The sequence below is a fragment of the Salvia splendens genome, chromosome 3 (genome assembly GCF_004379255.2).
Source record: "Salvia splendens isolate huo1 chromosome 3, SspV2, whole genome shotgun sequence".
Taxonomy (NCBI): Eukaryota; Viridiplantae; Streptophyta; class Magnoliopsida; order Lamiales; family Lamiaceae; genus Salvia; species Salvia splendens.
In genome coordinates this window covers 6,135,163-6,152,609 of record NC_056034.1, presented here as the reverse complement: position 1 = coordinate 6,152,609, position 17,447 = coordinate 6,135,163, and the positions used below count along the sequence as shown (strand labels likewise).

Sequence of the window (17,447 nt, the reverse complement as noted above, 5' to 3'; positions counted from 1 at the left end):
GGTGAAATCTCACATCATTAGAAGCTGAACTGTAATGAGAGAACAAAGCATTATCTCAGCTGTTGACACAAAACAGAGTAGAGTTAACCTGGAAAGTAAAAAGTAGGTTGAAGATCAAAAGCAACAAAGAATCCTTGAACCTAAAGTTTCACTGTCATCCCACCAGTGAAACCTTATCTTTTAAGCAAATATTCACTCCCAAAACCAAAGTCCCACCTCACTAGTTTTTAAAACTGCTCTTGCAGTGCAAGACAATACTAGTCGTCTCTAAGAAACGACTGCTAACTCACTAATCGGGGCTTGAGCTTTTCTCCTTCCGTCTTCCTTCTCATCACTAAGGATTCTCCTGATGGGATCCTTACAGAAATCAAATGGTGGGATGGGAAGTTTAGCATTGTTAGAGACATCGTGTGGCTACTTACTACAAGAATTACAGGCATGTCTTCACAAATTTTTAACTTATAACAATGTGACGAATCAGATTGCTTACGAGATTGGTGTAATATGACTTGCAGATTATATGGGATGAAGTCGGAGAAGACAAATTTGAGCGGGAAAAGGTTCTGCTTGAACTTGAACAGGAGTGTGTCGAGATTTATAGAAGAAAAGTTGACACAGCTAACATTTCACGAGCTCGACTACATCAGCAGCTTGCAGAGTCCGAGGCTGAGTTTACTCATCTCCTCCTCTCACTTGGAGAAAGATCACTGCCAGGAAGGGTAAGATATGTACTACAAATTAGTTAAACCAAAACCTTTGTATAATCATCTTATTAAGTAATATGCCTGGGAGAGCCAACATTGTTGTATACCAATATTGAACAACTGTTAACAAAATGTTATAGCTCGCTCTTGGAAATATTCACAGGCTTAAAGAGAAATCAAATTTGAAGCATGAAAAATACTCTCAATGCTTTCTACATGATGGTCAGAGGTAGAAGCACAATGTAAAAACAAAATTGATAATGTTCTATCCAATTATGTAAACTGATTTAAAACATCTATTCATGTTGAATTACTGGGGAAGGAAGCTTGACATTCTAATATATTTACTTTACAGCAAACAATTATTATGGATCTTAGCAGGTGAAAAGCTTTTAAATATGCAGTGTTCTGTTTTTATTCAAGTACCTTGTTCATCCTTGACAGCCAGAGAAAATGGCAGGAACGCTAAAAGAGCAGCTAAATTCTATAACACCAGCACTAAGAGAGATGCAGTTAAGGAAAGAAGTACGAGTGAAGCAATTTCGAGTAGTACAAGGGCAGATTCATAAAATTTCTGCAGAAATTGCAGGTCAGACAGAGTATAATGATTCAACATCACCGGTTTGTGTCAATGAAAATGATCTTTCACTTAAGAAACTCGAGGAGTTCCAAAATGAGCTTCAGAGACTTCACAGTGAAAAGGTACTGCATGTGGCTAGAGTATGTTATTAGGGGCTAAATAGATTAAGAAACCAATCACTTTAATTGTTCTCTTGCATGTTCATATCCATATCAAAGAGTGACAGACTTCAGAGGATGGAAAACTACATAAGCATGATAAAAAATTTGTCAGCCACTTTAGGAATGGATTCTTCATTGATCATAACAAAGGTGCACCCAAGCTTGAATGAATTATCAGGATTGTCAAAGAACATCAGTGACGGTATCCTGGAAAAGCTTGATCGCACAGTGAAATCCCTTCAATCAGAAAAACAAACACGATTTAACAAGGTAATTAATTTTTTATATCTTTTACAATTTCATCAAGCAAGATCTGATCCATTTCACAATAAATATCATATATGGAATGTACAGAAAATAGTAAGACTACTACAGACATGGTCACTGCAAACACCTAGCATAATAACTCTGTTTTGTTGAATTATTAATGCAGCTGCAAAAACTTGGTAAAGCATTGTCTGATTTGTGGAATCTCATGGATACACCCAATAAAGACCGTCAAGAATATCTACAAGTTGCCAATCTATCATCTATGCCATCAATAGCGATATCCACTCCTGGAAGCCTTACTCTGGACATGGTGCAGCAGGTATGCCCTCTGATGCTCTATAGAATTTTATGCCAGAATGATTTAAATTGATTAGTAATCTGTTCAAGGCTGAGACTGAAGTGAAGAGACTGGATCAGTTGAAAGCAAGCAAGATGAAAGAGTTTTTCTTCAAGAAACAAATAGAGCTTGAGGATATATGCAGAAGAACACACATGGAAATACCATCACGATCAGAGATGGAAAAAATAATCAACCAAATAGACTCTGGTTAGACTAAATCTTTTGAACGGAGAAATTCTAGTCATTGCACATATATCATTATTTGACCCGTGGAAATTTGTAAAAAAAGGGGAGATTGATCATGCTGATCTCCTCACAAGCATGGATGAACAGATATCAAGAGCTAAAGAAGAAGCTGCTAGCAGGAAGGTGATCATGGAGAAGGTTGAAAAGTGGGTATTGGCACGTGACGAGGAGCTATGGTTAGAAGAGTACAGCACGGTTAGATTCTTCTCTTCCACATTCAAAGAATAAACATTAAATACATTAAGAACCGTAAGCAAGAAAATCTTAGCCATTAATTTCCCAATTCAGGATGAAAATCGTTATTCTGTTCGCAGAGGTGCTCATAAGAACCTTAAAAGGGCTGAGCGAGCCAGAGTGATGGTCAACAAGATACCAGGTCAAGAGTTATCTTAATGTATATGTAACTTAGCATTTTGTGCTAGAATGAAGGACTAAAAATGAGTCTAAAGAGATCTATAACAATGTGCACTTTGTCTGCTTCATCCTCCTGGCAGCTTTGGTGGACTTGCTGATATCAAAGACTAAGGACTGGGAAGATGAAAGAAAGAAAGTCTTCTTGTATGATGAGGTATACTGTTCTAAATAGCTACTTCAGTGGTCATTCTATTTCTTGAGCATTATGAAAATGCCTCTTCTGCGCATGTGATAAGGAAATATAACAAGTAAAAGTTTCCTATATGAAAAGTTGTGGATGGTGATGATTATTTATTGGATATCTATGTAGAAATAGTTTTGCACAGAAACTGATGAATTCTAGTGTCAAATTAGTTAGGTGGAGTACTTTTAAGCAGACAAAACACTCTCGAGATAACTTATACTCACTGGACTTTTTTTTCTCAAAACTGCACATTTAATCAGTTCTGTAGGAACTAAACCTTGATTTCATTCATTGAATCCAAAGCTTTTTATAATGTTTCTGAATAAACCATTGTACTAGAAATATGCTGGGCTTCATCCTCACAACTAAAATTTGGACTCCAGGTTCCTCTATTGGCAATGCTTGAAGAGTACCATACGTTGAGGAAGGAAAAGGAAGACGAGAAACAAAGACAATGGGTAATATCATCAGAACCTTTTCCATTCACTAGTAACAAATCTACTCCAAAAATTTCTTCAGATTCCATTATATAACCTATGCAGATGGCATTTTTAGAGTATTTTTTTAATATACAAGGGTGATCTTTTATGCAGGAACAGAAGAAGGTACAGATTAAAGTAGTAGCCGAGCCTGACAGCCCATTTGGAATAAGGCCAGGCACCAGCAGTCGGCGTCTTTCTGATAAAAGCATAAACGGAGGCTTTGGAAGTGCAAGCCTTCTAAACAGAAAATCTTCCCCCGGCTTACAGCCCATGGGACCAAACAGCATCAACTCACCAAGTCAAGGCATATCTTCCATAAACGTAGGAAAGAAAACAAACAGGCAAAGGGCATACAGTCAGAAAAGATTTTCTTACCATCTCAGAGAAGATACAGTTTCAGTTGTCTCATCATTTTCTGGCCCCTTCTCACCCTAGGATATTGGGATCCCATCAAGAACTAATTCAATCGTATAATCGGTTTCCATTGTCTTATAGTAGTAAGAAAAAGAGTCATGTCCGGAAATAAATTAACAGATCATTTCCCAAGATCTAGACCCTATATGTGCACATTTTCTGCAGCATTTTACAAACAAAACAAGTACATACAATCTTCTTCATGTGCAAAATTATTTCGCAGATCAAATCACATGCCACAAATACTTCATAAAGTATTAACTGAAACACATTGAACTGATTCATCACAGATACACCACCACTTCACAACATTCTCACACTATCATATCCGCATAATATAAAGAGAGTTGTGTCAACAGTCGTGTGCACAAATAGAAGAAGGGCAATTAGATATGAGAAATTCAAAATTCTAATATAATCACGATTGCGCAGGATTTGTTAATTAAAGTAAGCACCGCAATATTGAACAAACTACTCCCCACGATTTTATCTCCACATAATTGAAACAGCGCGAACTGAGCATCACAACAGCAAAACATCCTCTAGCACGAAGATGAAGTAAAAAAAATCAACTATTTTACAGTCTCGACGATCAACGGAAATTTCAAGTGGTCTTTTGAAAGAAAGCATCAATTGAACGAGTAGCAAAAGGAACGGGCTTCTTATCTGGCCGCGATTTAGCACGATCTCCCGGATGATTCTGCTCAGCTGGCAGGGGGAGAGAATCGAGCAGAAAATCGGCAGTGGGACGGTGTCGCTTGGTGGCAATCCGAATGAGTTCGAGTGTTATAGTTTTTCTCTTCTTCTCGACGGCGGCGTGGGCGGATTTCTCGGCGAGGAACTGGAGGAAGAGCTGGGTGGATGAGGCGACGAGGAAGAGCGCTTCGGCGTTGACCTTGCTGATATCTTTGTCGAGTTTCATGATGTTCTTGACTCGGCGGGTCGGGATCTCCAGCTTGGGCGGGGGCGGCTCGTCGATGCCGGCGGCGTTTTCTCCTTCTTCTTGCTCTGCCATTGCCCCTTCTGTGACGATGAAGAGGGGTTTCGTGTTTTTTACTAGTATTTTATTTTATTTATTTGTTTATTTGTATGTTTTAATTTATTTTGGCGGCAGTATTTGGCGGGAAATAATTTAGTATTTGGCGGGAAATAATTTAGTGGTATTCTCAAATTAGCGTCAGCTTATTAATAAACCCATTTCACATTCAAATTTAATTTCATCATTTTTATTCTTCATCATTGACGCCGTCACACCAGCATAATCTAAAATATTTTCTGATTGATATATATTTTATTTTTACTCCTGCTATTTGAAATAAGTTTTGAATTTAAAATGTCTAAGAACAAAAATGTGTAGGAGTATATTTTAAATTCACATATTTAGCATGTTACAAAACCCACATCACACTGATTTCCTAATTCCATTATTCATTTATTTGTGTAGGGTCGGTGAACATAAAATTGTTATATGGCGTATATTTTTTTAAAGTAATGATTTAAATATTATTTTTGTTATTAATTATTCACCCTATTTCAATTCACGAGTTCAATTCGTCGAATCCGTTCTATAAATCCATTTATTTATATTTGGCGCGACGTCTGATTTCTGATGCTGGGAAGAAGGAACGCGTCAATTCAACCCCACCCGACTCCGGATGCTGAAATGGAGCGGGCAATCCACCCGAGTCTTCAACAAATAGTCGATTTGAAGGTTTGTGAATTTGAATAGTCGATTAACCAGTGAACTGTGGAGACATGATTTAGGGTTTTTGGAGATTTAGGTATTCATTTTGCTGATCAATTCATGGCTTCTTATCGGAGAAAAAGAGCGATTGAAGGAATTATTAGTGGAGAGGCTTGTGGAATGTGGCTGGAAAGATGAGATGAAAGCCCTCTGCAGGTTCTGCTTAGACCTTCTTTTGATTTAATAAATATATTCAAAGACACGTTAGGTCTAGTTATCAACTAGTACTATTTTTTTTGCTTGCTTGAGGCACACTGGAGCAGTATAGAAGATTAGGGACTTGGGAGGTGCTTTTTCCCAATTTAAATTCCAACATATTTTACATTCCAAATGCTGAATTAAGTTAACATATGGATTGTTTGAAATAACTCCAGATTCTCCTCGTACTAGGGGGGATTAAGTCTCTCCAAATCCTTGTTCAAAGGGTTTCACAATTCACATCACCCCTGATGTGCATATTATAATTTAATTGAATTTAAAGGTATAAAACCAAAACGTTGCTCGGATCTTTAAATGTATAGTATTAAACTCGTGTCCACATATTTTTCAATTTTTTATACTGTCATTAATAATCAATATAGGGAAACATTTTATTATTGCACGTTAATATATTCTAAAGTGTTAGTAAATGTTGTTCATGTGATCAGTATTAATATCTTATTATTGAAATAAATTTTAGTGTAATATTGGAACTCTATGCAACGTAAATCATTAAAAAGATGATTTGAGTGTTAGGTTCAATCCCACGAAATACTTTAGAGTACTACAGGTACCTTATCCTATTTGTACTAAACAATTTTATCATTCTTATTGGTTGCACAACAGTTCTTCAAGACTCATGGGAGATTAAGTTTTTGAGTCTGACAATAATTGAAATATGGACTTACGTTTGGTTGTTTTATGGTGGTGATTGACAGAATTCTGGATTGTCGAATTCTCAAATACTACATTTTCCATTACTCGACCACCATGTCTTTCATTTATCCTTCATCTTTTTTTATTCCCCACTCTAATTTAATCATGGATTCTAGATTCTTTTGTGGGCTTACAGCATTAACTATGCTTGAACTTTTTTCTGACAGGGAGTTTGCAAGGAAGAAGGGAAGGGATACTATAACTGTTCATGAACTTGTCAAAGTCATAACTCCGAAAGGAAGAGGTGGGTTTCTCCCCATTCATTTGTTTTAATATGTACTAATGATTTACTACTTAAGTTTTTATTTTATAATTATACTTGGCTTTTTTATTCCTTCTTTTTACTAAATATTCATTCTTTCTTTTATTTTCAGTAGTGCATATGTTCTAATTTGTTAGTAGAGGGTATGTATCTATAAGATTGAATGATTGAATTAGTATTGTTAATCTTTTGAACTTCAAGGGCGTTTGGAGTACCAATGCCCTTATTGTATTGCATTTATCTTGTTACGAATATAATACACGCATAGCTTCTAGATTCTGATTATCCACCCGTGATTGAAAGCTGGAGGCAACTAAATGTAATCGACCTATTAACATACTATAATCAGAAAAATAAACAGGAGAGAATTTATAGTTGTTAGCTTGATATTAAACTTATTATGCTGTCTTTTCTATAAATTCAAGTATCAACAACCTTGCGGAGAACCAAATTTATTTTCTAGTAGGCACTATTCATTATTTTTTAGTTACGTTTATAATGATGTTTGTGATAAACTTTATGCAGTGTTTCAGCATGTGATGTACTCCCTCCGTCCCGTCTAAGATGACACATTTCTTAGCCGGCATGGGATTTTAGGAGTTATTGATTAAAGTGTTTAATTGGAGAGAGAAAAGGTGGGTGTAATTATTAAAGTAGAGAGATAAAGAAAGATGAATATTTTAATAGGAGTGAGAAAAAGTGGTTGAATGTATTATTTGGAGAGAGAAAGTTTCCAAAAAAAATGTGTCATCTTAGTTTGGACAAACTAAAAAGGAAAACGTGTCATCTTAAGCTGGAAGGAGGGAGCCAGCTTACTTTATCAATTCAGTAGAATTGCATAAGAATAAAAATTAAATGCAACTGCTTTGACTTAACCCTGATGTTGGTTGTGAGCAAAAAGAAATGCCGGGAAACCTCAGGGTTTGCAATACATACGTAGCAGGCATGTGGACAGTGTGAGCATGACCAGAAGCATTAAAAAAATGCATGACTTGTTTTAGGACATGTCAGGGGTAGATTTGCAGTGGCTTTGCAGTTAAGATTCTAAGCATTGAGTGTATCATCGTTGAATTGGATAGTTATAGGGTGACTTTAGTCTAAATTGTAGAACTTGTCTTATTCTTGCATACCCCTTCATGAGGGGTAAGATGTCTCATATATTAAAAGATCAGACACAATGTTTTCCCAAATCTTCTTGGTTTTTTTATCTTCTGCTTTATTTTGTTCACTTTTCTTGACATTTATTCCATGTGAAACTTCGCAAAAACAAAGAAGTTAGACCTAGAACAAACGTTTATGGCTAAATTTGTTAATACCATTTGTTGCGGGTGAATTTTCATTTTCTGCTTCAAGAATATTGTTGAATAAAAATTTGATGATGAATATTGGAGGATCATCTTTTTATCTCAGTCTTACCCTTTTTTCCCCGGAAAAGTTATTAATGCCTCATGCCACGTGTATCTATCATTATGACTACTCTCTTGATAGTCTTGAGCATGTAAACAAACTACAGGGATCAGTTATTTTGGAAGATATTGCATGTGCTTTGTGGTATATCATTCATCTCAAAATTCCTTTTATGAGAACCTACCCTTCCTTCTCTCATTTATCTATGGAATCCCAATTAACTTGAAAAGTTTAGGTTCAAACTCTTACATTCTTCTCTGTGTTTGAGTTACTAGTATATCTCTGCAAGTTCAAGCTTCAAAATCACCTACCATGAGGTTGAAGTATTTGCTATAATCCACTTATATTTAGCTCCAGTTATGCTAACAGCCTGTTAGCAGTATTTCCTGCCTTTTTCTCTTATCTATTCAGTGCTACATTCCATTTTCCTCCAATGTTGCTCCAAGAAAAAACTGGTAAATGATACAATGTTGATCTAGAGAAAAATGTTACATTCAGCACATAAATACCTTGCAGTTATAGGATTTGTGATTTTTATTAGTCTGTATTAATTTATCTAGAAAGAGGTGGCTCTAGACATCATATATCAATGGCTACTGGACAGGTTTTGTATACAGGCGTTGATGCCTGATTAAACAAGTTGCTAGTCAGATAGGTTGGCTCTTGGTTCGACGGATCCTGTGTATGAAACTTTGAAGTCACTTTAAAAGATAATATGCAATATTAACTTGAAACTAAAGTATATTTACTTGGGACTGTTTTAGTTTTCAGTTTTGATAGCCCTATATCTTTTCTTTCTGGATCAGTATGCTTTCCAAGTGCGAACATCTTATTTCATATCATTAGAAATTTGTATAAACATCTGTAAAAATAAGTTTGCTGGTTGGACCTTACTCTCAGAATATTTAGGTATAGGATCAAGTTCCAAGTTTTGCTTAGGGGGGTAAGCATTGGTTTTGGCTAGACTTACTTTGTTGCTATTCATAACTTTAGACATTTAATTGGAATGGCACTGAGCACTTGGGTGTGCCAATCTTACCTTGTTTGACATCCCTATCGTCACTACAAATTAGTTGAGACCTTCAATTAGAACCATATTAGCATGGTAAATATATACAAACCCTAGTTGTGTTTAAGATGAACCTTTTCATAAATGATGCTTGTATCACTTTGTTGCAGTATATTAAGAAGTAGAAGAATATATTTAAGAAGTAGAAGAATCTTTATTCATTCCAGTAAATAGGTTTCTGGATCAATAAACCTTGCTTTGATAAGTCATTAGACTGCGCTCATCATATTAATTATTAAAACTATGATGTGCAGATACTTAGGCCTTATTTACTTTGTTGGATATGGATGCGTGTTACAAATTCCCTCACTGTACTTAATGTAACTTTCATGGCTAACCCCATGGCATTATTTTGAACTAAAGTGACTAGTTGAGTGATACGTAGTTATGTATCAATTACAAACCTACAAAGCGGGAACATGGTATATCGTTATCTTCTTTGTACTAGCATACAAATATAGATGGAATCAATTATAAATTTTATCATTTATAATGCAAGACAGAGTCAGCCACCAAATGACACTTTCTTGAAGTAAGCAAGCTCCATGGATTTAATATTTAGATGCATCAAAGCTCATCTAATATGATTCAAGTGTCTGGTGATAGTATTTTATATCATTTTGATCAATAAGTTTATATTTGTCTTGCTTTCATCTTAGAGTAAAGGCTAAAATTGGTCCTGAGTAAATGCTAATTTTACGGATTTTGTCCTAAATTTTATCTTTTGAATTTTTGCATCTTGAACATTTCAAATCGGATCACAATTGGTCATGGACTAACTGTTCCATTAGTTTTTAACGGTCAACGGGTTTAATCCCGATTTTAAACAAATTAGACTGTTAATCATAATTTTTACTCCCTAATTGTTTCCTTAATTATTTTAATAAATACTCATTTAAAATATGAAATAAATATTCCCTCTGTTTTTAAAAATAGTAACTATTTTCATTGTAGGTCATTCCTTAAAAATAGAAACTTTAGAATATTTCTATAGGACATGGACTCCACAATCCACTAACTCTATTTTCACTACTTTTTCTCTACATCTCTCTTACTTTATTCATTTTTTTTTTCTTCTCTCTTACTTTATCTATTTTTCTCACTCACTTTACCGATTGTGTATTAAAACTAGTGTCATGTGTCATTTCAAATGTTTCTATTTTTTTAATATGGAGGGAGTAATAGATTAGGGTTACCCACTTATTTTTCTGCATGTTAGCAACCGGAACTGCTGCCTCCACTCCTATAATCAACAAAAATTATACTTACAATCCCTAAATGCTTGAAACCACGTTTTCAATAGCGATTCAAGATCATCTTGAAACCCAATTATTGATTTAGCAATAAACACGATCGAAGAATCTGTGCACTTCCTCTGTTCTGCTGTTGAAGCACCTGTCTTGACGCCATTCTTGAAAAATTGAAAACCCCCTTGGAGAAATCTGAAACCCTCTTCTTCCTCTTCCTCTTCCTCTTCCTCCTATACTCTCACTGTAGGGGCACCGCCAAGCGAAGTAGCAAACAGGGATTTCAGAAAGTGGGCGACGTTGACCGCCGCCACTCCCGTCGGACCCTTTGCTGAAAGCCGAACGCTCCATAACTAGGGTTCTTCATTTTACCCACTGAAAGATGAGAGGAAGGAAGAAGATGAAAGAAAAGTGGGAAACACGATGGAAGGAAGGAAGATGAAATAAGTGGGGAACCTGATTATTTATTTCATGTTTTAAATGAATATTTTTTAAAATAATTAAGGAAATAATTAGGGAGTAAAAAATCATAATTAACAGTCTAATTTGGTCAAAATTGAGATTAAACCTGTTGACCGTTAAAAACTAACGGAACAGTTAGTCCAGGACCAATTGTGATCCGATTTGAAATGTTCAGGATGCAAAAATTCAAAAGATAAAGTTTATGAAATGAGCATATGTTCAGGATCAATGTTGACCTTTTACTCTTCATCTTATAAACTTTTGCCTTTTTGCATCCAGCTTTTGTACCTGATTCAGTGAAAGCAGAAATGCTACAGCGAATTCGCTCATTTCTGACATCAACAACTACTTGATGTGGAAGAAACTTGTACAAGCAAGAGTTGTGCACTCGTAGGGGAAACACACATTATGTCCTCTGGAGTTGGAGGAACACGTTGGGATGAGCAGCCAATAGAAATACCATGGAGGATAAATGGCTCTTATTGATCGCTGGATAGAAGTTGACATTCTCCAATATAATGTCGTGATCACCAACGGTACATCTAAATTGTTATTGGCTTGTTGATGATCGATAAAGCTTATATTGTTAATTATTGAGAGTAAAGCTGTGATTAGTAGATAAACAGTTTTTAATTGTTATTAGCTGTAGCTTTGTCTGCGTGTAATTGGATGTTGCTGATTTGTGGTTGAGGGTGCTGATGTTGTGAAACAACAATTAATGAGGAGATTACAATTGGTTGATATAGGCCACATAAGTATGATGCCATTGGTTAATTTGTGCTGAAAATCATGGCAGAAAATAGAATGTTGATGAAGGAAATCATTGTTTCTTGTGACCATTTATTTATTTATTTTGATAAAGATAGATACGAGCATATCTAATTCTGGAAAGTTTTATTAAAAGGAAGTGGGGGGTTACTTTTCCTCTTGGCTTTCACTTTTGGTCCTCGTGGCTGTCCTATTAATTCCACCCACTCTTATATTCTCATATATTCAATCATATTTCTCGAGCTTTTACTTCGGACACGTGTCACATTTTGTTTTGCTAGTGCATAAATGTGTGAGAGAGAGATAAAAATATGTTATTTGAGTTGCTTGAATTTAGTTAAATTTAGGGTGTTTTGGTAGTATGGAAATAAATGTGATTCCTATTTTCATTCTTACTTATTTGCTTGGAATGATGGAATAAAAGATAAAATGCAAAAAAATTGTCATTTCACTGCTATCTTTATTGAATTATACATTCATTACATTCTAGCCTCGTATTATTCTAACATCCTAAGAAAGGTCTTAGAGTGTATTGCAATCAATAGTTGATTTTCTTTTTATTGAGTATGTTGTGGTATTGAGGTTTAGCTGGAATAAAGTAGCTTAAATTAATGAGCTTATTACTAACTTAAAGTGAATAATTTAGAGTGTTTTGTTGAAGTTTATTTCAATCGTCTTATATGATGAATGAATAATTTAGAGTGTTTTGTTGAAGTTTATTCCAGTCGTCTTATAAGATGTTTTGAAAACTCATTGATGCAAACCACAGTACGCATCATGTCGTGCATGATCTACATCGACCCATGACAAGAGCAATGTCCCGAAGACAACACGAGGCGATCTTAGCGCTCCTAGAGAAGTTGTTCTTGGAGGAGGAAACGCGGGGTCCGGGTGAAAAGAAGCTGAAGAACATGATCGGGATTAAAAAGGATTCGGGGAAGGGCGGTGAAGGAAGGGCCGAACATAGTTGGTGAACCGCTGGCTTCATTCCCTGACGAACCTAGCGACTCGCCAGGCATGCCAAGAAACTTGACAGATCGCGCGAGTCGCCAGCTTCGTGCCTTAACGAAGACGGAAATTTTGGCAACCATCTCAGTGACTCGCCAGGTTCGGTACTTCGAGCCTTACCGAACCTGGCGACTCGCCAGACCCCCCACGGCAAATCAGATTAGTAAGCTAGCGAGCCGCTAGCTTCGCGCACATACGAACCCGACGACTCGCTAGCCGTGTTGGGCATTTTGGAAGAACTTGTATTTTTCTTTTTCTTTTTTGAATTATCTTTTCCTCCCTAGTATACATACCCAACTAGGGTTCTTCATTTGGCAACTTTGAACATTTTAAAATAACAAAGACTCAAATTTTCACATTTGAAGATTTATCCAAAGTCCCTTATGGTTGCACTTAATCTATTGTCGGGCTTATATTATTTGTTAAGGTATACTTGCTGGTTCTTGTGTTGCTAGTTGGTGGAGCCATTAAGTTATTGTTTGTGAAAGTAGCCATTGGATTTTCTTTCTTGAGCTTTAACCTAATTCTTAGCACTCATCGTCTTCTTTATCTTTTCTCATCTTTTTGTTGTCTCATTTCTTGTTTGGGTTGTTGGGTAGTTTTGCAAGAATAAATTCATGCCACATATGTTTCTTGAATCCACAAGATTCATACCCCCTCTGTCCGCGAATAGGAGTCCTGTTTTTTCATTTTGGTCCGTCTGTGAATATGAGTCTCGATTCATAATTACTATATATGGTAAAGAGGCCCCACATTCCACTAACTCACTCCACTCACATATCATTTAAAATAGTATATACAAGTGAAATCCATATTCCACTAACTTTCTTCCACCCAATTTTCTTAACTTTTCTTAAAACTCAAGCCGGATAGGAATGAGACTCTTATTCGCGGACGAAGAGAGTATTGCTTATGGTAGCATGTATCCTCTCCGTTTGCCGATATGGAATTCACTTTGATTTGGCTTAAGTTTTAAAAAATGTAATGGAAAGTGGATGGACAAAGTTAGTGGAGGTAGGTCATACTCCCCCAGTCCCAAAAGAATATGTACTTTGAGATCGGTAAGAGTTTTGATGTAAAATTGGTAAAACAAAAGAGAGATAGAGAAAAAAGTAATTAAAGTATTGTTAGTGGGGAATGAGTCTTACCTCATTAGAGATAAATGAGTTTCCAAAATTAGAAAATGCATATTCTTGTGGGACGGACTAAAATGGAAAAAAAATTAATATTCTTGTGGGACGGACTAAAATGAAAAAAATGCATATTCTTATGGGGCGGGGGAAGTAATAAAATATGAGTGAGATACAAGTAATGGAATGTGGAGTTCATTGTTTTGGACCTTATTTTTATAACTTACAAACTATTTAAAAATTTTACTTTGTCAAACAAACATCTTTGAAGAGTTTATAAGTTTTTTTATGAACTCGTAGTACCCTTATAAGTTATTTTAAGAAACTTATTTATTCAGACAAACACTCTCAATAGAATGTATATTTTGATTGAGGAGAAGACTTAAAGCAAAAGGAACAATTGCACCTTAGTAATCTAACTTTAACTATATTATTGATTTTTTTTAACTAGATATGATTTTGAGATTGAAACTGATTCTAGCTTAAATTAATGTCGGAATGATCTCCTCAACTCAAAAGTGGCATATCGAGCTTCCACTAAACCTCTTACATGTTCATTTAGTGATAGATTCTTTAGAATATGCAAAATGGAAATTTAGTCAAGTAAAAAAGTCTAATTAGAGGGTAAGAGGGACATTGTCGCGCACTGAGATGCTTAATAATGCATTTATCCTAATCAAATCGATAAATTTTATTTAGATTATAAGGATTTGATTAAAAGTTTAAATAAATATAAATAATTAATTAATTAATTAATTAATAGTTAAAATTGCGGCTGGCGGCCCCGCCAAAGTTTGTGTGTATTAGGATAGGATGAGTCATCTAATTCTTGGGCATAATTAATTTATTGATGAAACATTAGATGTATTTGTGGAGAAGTAGTCCCACAGATACAGTCCGATTTATATTAATGCGTATCAGGCTGGCAGATTAACTTTTACATTAGTGGAAACAAATTTAGTCTAATTAATTACAATTTACAATATCTCATTGGCACAATCATGCACCCACACTGCATCTTAATTTCTTATTATTTTCGTTATTACTTAAGTAGGGAGTAGACTCAGTAGTAGTAGTATATTCTAACTTGATATATTGTTTTTAGCCGTATCAAGATATGAAATGTAATATTATTTTCAACAGTGAATCAAATTTTAGTATCTTACATGTGCGATTAAAGTCTTGGAAGATTAGTGCAGGTTGTTACACTAATGAGATGCCTTTTTTGTCGTTTTCCCCAGTGATATTCCAGAAGAATTAATCAAATTAAAATAATATGGTGGTGTTCGGTTTCCAAGATAAAATAATACCAATAAATTTAATTCCGGATACAATCTTGCAAACCGAACACTCTTATATGTATCCATCCAAAAAGAGTGATTACACACACAAGACAAAAAAGTTACTCAGATGGGAGATGGCCCACATCACACACTTTCCAAATAGATTGTGAAGACACGTACCAACCGATCCACAATAAATGTCTACTCAACTCCTTCTCTCACTCATTCAACTCAATCGATCATTTTTATTTGTCAAGTGTTTAATCATTTCTTTTGGTGAAAAAAGGAAAGTTTGTGTATCAACTACAGACGTAGAGAATATGAGGTCCATTTTTACATATCAAACTTTGTTTAAGGATCTCCAAGCCAAGCCTCTGGTGCGTTTGACAAACATATAAATGAATATATATTGGTCAAAACAATAGAGAGTATCACAATCTTAACCAGATCCTGTAGCTGAAGAAGAGGTGTTCGATCCTTTCTGATTCCTCATGTCTTCAAATGCCACCAACGCCTAATCTGGAAAGCATTTCTATGCTATTGAGTTGCCCATGAAGAATAAACCACACATGCAGTGAAAATACATGATGCTATGAATCAGTGAAAAGTTTGAATTTCGTTGCGATAGTTACCAACTTGATCACCTAAATAGTCGTAAAATCGAGAATTTGATAACATAATAGGGCAATCTATACAATGAACTTTAAAGTCTTTTGAAATATTACATGAATGGATGTCTAAGCGTCAGCTTGAGGTCTTCAAACTCATTAATAAGCTAAATTTACAATAAATCAAAAGATTCTGACCCTATTTAGGCACTTCAAAGATTGAGTGTAATTTTTAATAAGATTTTAAGATTGAGATTAAAATTATAATTAACTAATTATCTATTTTCTTAAAAGAACATCTCGAATTTAGAACAAATTTCAATTTTGGCCCGTAACCTAGAATTCAACGTCGGAAAGTTCAATCAACATATCGGATCCGAGCTTCATTAAACTCTCATATACTTTAATTCATGATTTGTTAGAAAACCACTAAATTTGGTCAAAGGTCAAGTTTGCAACTTTTAAATATAGTTTATAAGTATAACATAATTTTGACATTTTTTCAATTGTTTCATTTTAAAAATTTCTAGTGTTTTAATCTATAAAATTAAAGATGCGGCTTGAAAATTTCTAGGGTTTTATTTTAATTTATAAAATTAAAGATTGAGGGAAGATTTCGCGAGACTCTACTTGGCAAACGGGTCGATTATTCAGGGCGTTCCGTCATTGTCGTAGGCCCTTCACTTTCATTACACCGGTGTGGATTGCCGCGCGAAATAGCAATAGAGCTTTTCCAGACATTTGTAATTCGTGGTCTAATTAGACACCATCTTGCTTCGAACATAGGAGTTGCTAAGAGTAAAATTCGTGGAAAAGAACGGATTGTATAGAAAGTACTGCATGAAGTTATGCAGGGGCATCCTGTATTGCTGAATAGAGACAGTGGCTTAGATTAGGTGTATTTTCTGTGCGGCAAGACTTAATTTTTTCCAAATATGAGATGATGGGATGATTAAAAAAATGTTAAAATTATTGATCGTAAAATTGATAGTTTTAAAAAATTATGTATTTGATTAAATTAATTAAATTTGATGGTTATTCTGGCATTTTGGAATGTTTCGTACTAATATATGATGAAACATAAAATGTAGTAATACTGTAAAAAAAAATGTGCTGTGTTGTGATGGCATGATGCACATTGCACAATAATGATATGCAACATCAATCCGACAAAGATTTGGTGGGCTAGTGTTAACTCTTAGATTTGTGAGTTATGCTTTATATATTTATATGATTCGGTCTTTTATTTATGCATGGTCATTAGGCTACTCTCCAATTAAATTGTAGTTAGTGGAAGGCTTTTAATAGTCTAAATTGTAGCCATCCCTTTGAGTAAAGTATGTTTAATTTCATTAATGATGAAATTAAGGAAAGAAGTGCGGGGGAATTCGCGGACCGAAGCTGTGCACATACATTGCTTTGTTTTAATTTGAGCTTTAAGTTTAATTAAGATGTATCTCACATCAAATATGGATACATATTGTTTGTTTTGGGTAGTGATAAAATGTAAACTCTATATATTGTACAAACTCCAAATTTTGATCTGGACTGTTAAAAAATGTTAACAGATGACAAAATAATAGCAACTTAAAATGTCAACACTTGTTAACACAATGTCAACACAATATCAATCATTGACATTGTGTTGACATTTTTTGTTACTATTATTTTGTCATCTTTTGACATTTTTTAACGGTCCATATCTTAGTTTGGAGTTTGAACAATATTTAGAGTTTGCATTTGATTACA

At 34.9% G+C, this 17,447-nt stretch overlaps 3 protein-coding genes across 5 annotated transcripts; 2 read left to right on the top strand and 1 right to left on the bottom strand.

The window, feature by feature from the left end:
- The first annotated feature begins 176 nt into the window (after positions 1-176).
- LOC121794577 (65-kDa microtubule-associated protein 8-like) lies at positions 177-3,927 on the top strand. 2 transcript variants are annotated; one of them, XM_042192800.1, is made up of 11 exons: positions 177-436; positions 516-719; positions 1,149-1,406; positions 1,503-1,715; positions 1,879-2,034; positions 2,103-2,262; positions 2,345-2,496; positions 2,590-2,677; positions 2,796-2,869; positions 3,283-3,357; positions 3,493-3,927. In XM_042192800.1, exons 1-11 carry the CDS (start codon positions 350-352, stop codon positions 3,814-3,816), a joined length of 1,791 nt encoding a protein of 596 aa, XP_042048734.1. In that variant the 5' UTR covers positions 177-349; the 3' UTR covers positions 3,817-3,927. The 2 variants fall into 2 exon arrangements, with proteins under 2 accessions (XP_042048734.1, XP_042048735.1); XM_042192801.1 differs by lacking the exon at positions 177-436 and having other exon boundaries at positions 582-719; positions 1,165-1,406.
- Positions 3,928-4,188: 261 nt separating this feature from the next.
- On the bottom strand, positions 4,189-4,844 carry LOC121794578 (chromatin accessibility complex protein 1-like). The gene has a single exon (XM_042192802.1). The coding sequence runs from the start codon at positions 4,808-4,810 to the stop codon at positions 4,400-4,402; it is 411 nt and encodes a 136-aa protein (XP_042048736.1). The 5' UTR covers positions 4,811-4,844; the 3' UTR covers positions 4,189-4,399.
- A 304-nt stretch (positions 4,845-5,148) lies between these two features.
- LOC121795586 (transcription and mRNA export factor ENY2-like) lies at positions 5,149-12,752 on the top strand. 2 transcript variants are annotated; one of them, XR_006049583.1, is made up of 5 exons: positions 5,149-5,506; positions 5,577-5,695; positions 6,622-6,698; positions 11,181-11,437; positions 12,439-12,752. XR_006049583.1 is itself a non-coding variant. In XM_042194121.1 (4 exons), exons 1-4 carry the CDS (start codon positions 5,405-5,407, stop codon positions 11,252-11,254), a joined length of 372 nt encoding a protein of 123 aa, XP_042050055.1. In that variant the 5' UTR covers positions 5,149-5,404; the 3' UTR covers positions 11,255-11,540. The 2 variants fall into 2 exon arrangements, 1 of the variants encoding a protein (XP_042050055.1); XM_042194121.1 differs by lacking the exon at positions 12,439-12,752 and having other exon boundaries at positions 11,181-11,540.
- Positions 12,753-17,447: the final 4,695 nt, after the last annotated feature.